The 1,218-nt window shown below is 59.4% G+C and overlaps 1 protein-coding gene and 1 non-coding gene across 2 annotated transcripts in view; both read right to left on the bottom strand.

The window, feature by feature from the left end:
- EIF4G1 (eukaryotic translation initiation factor 4 gamma 1) overlaps nucleotides 1-1,108 on the bottom strand; it is a gene marked incomplete at both ends in the record, with an annotated part of 7,557 nt that extends 6,449 nt beyond the window's left edge. The window contains 3 exon segments of the mRNA XM_029083578.1: nucleotides 131-264; nucleotides 636-822; nucleotides 1,020-1,108. Of these exon segments, the coding sequence (XP_028939411.1) occupies nucleotides 131-264; nucleotides 636-822; nucleotides 1,020-1,108 (410 nt within the window).
- Nucleotides 898-974, bottom strand: LOC114818296 (small nucleolar RNA SNORD66). Its single transcript, XR_003766129.1, has one exon. It is a non-coding gene; the product is annotated as a small nucleolar RNA SNORD66 (small nucleolar RNA).
- Nucleotides 1,109-1,218: the final 110 nt, after the last annotated feature.

Below are 1,218 nucleotides of genomic sequence, written 5' to 3'. Positions count from 1 at the left end.
TTGCAAACGCTGCAACAAGACCCTGAGCACAGTAGGTAAGTCCCAGCCCCGCCTTGACAAGGCACAAAGAAGAGCCAGGCCCCCACCTGGGCACCACCCACCCTCCCCCAATTTCCAGGGACGCACCGACCTTGTCCAGCACCACATCCGTGATCTGGGGCAGCCCCTCGGGTTTCTGCATGCTGGCAAAGATGAACTGGAAGCCCAGCAGGAACTCCCGGTCATATCGCTTCTTCTCCTCAGGGTTCAGTGGCTTCCATTGCTCTGCAGTGGGGGAAAACAGAGGGACCCTGATGTGGCCTGTTCCCATATCCTCTACCCTGAGCAGTGGCAGATTCAGGCCCACTCAGGAACAAGTGAGGTGAGATGTAGACAACCACAGAGCTGCCCCAGCCTTGTACGTCATGGACACAACGCTGCTTGCTTAGGTAGAAAGCCTGATGCCACCAGCTCCCTGCCTCCTGTCAGGACCCTCACACTGGGGCCTCTGTCCCCCACCCTGTACCAAGCTTGGGGACAAGATGGGAGGAGAGTGTGAGGTTTAGGACAGCTGGACCATGCCACCTCCACTCTCCCCACCGCTGGATGCAGAGGTGGTGGCTCTCAGCAGAGGCTTGGGCCAAGGCACGGCTCACCTTCCTTGTAGCGGTACTTCTGGTCGGCAGCCTTGCCCTTCTCCGGGGCCAGCTTGTCCTCCTTCTCCTCCCACGTCTCCTCTGACTCTTCCTGGGGACGGGCAGGGGCCGCATCCTCCACTTCACGGGCAGGGGCAGACATGGGGGGCTTGTTCTCCACCTCCGAGGCACTGTCGCTGATCTGAGACTGCATTGGGAGGGACGGGGACAGCAGTCACCCCACCAGTCCTGCCCCTTCCACCCCACACCCAGGCGTCTGCATCCCCTCAGATCCTCATTACCATCACGGAGCATCAGTGGCCCAGACACGATGGCACAAAGCAGAGTTCATCACAGGAGCAGACGGGACAGAAGGTGACCCCCGGACAGCCCTGGGACACTCACCTCTTTAAAGGCATCCAGCAAATCGCCTACTGCCTCCTTCTTGTTCAGCTCCTTCATCCTTCGCTTCTTCTTTGGCACCGACACGGCGACTGGAAGGAGAAGAGGGAGGTGAAGGACAGGAACCCTCCCAGTCGCCCCCATCTGGGGTGACCAATGAGGCCCCAGTAACCATAGAATCACAGAATGGTTTGGGTTGGAA

The sequence above is a fragment of the Antrostomus carolinensis genome, unplaced genomic scaffold (genome assembly GCF_000700745.2).
Source record: "Antrostomus carolinensis isolate BGI_N321 unplaced genomic scaffold, ASM70074v2 scaffold30072, whole genome shotgun sequence".
NCBI lineage: Eukaryota > Metazoa > Chordata > Aves > Caprimulgiformes > Caprimulgidae > Antrostomus > Antrostomus carolinensis.
This window is presented reverse-complemented; position numbering and strand designations above follow the sequence as displayed.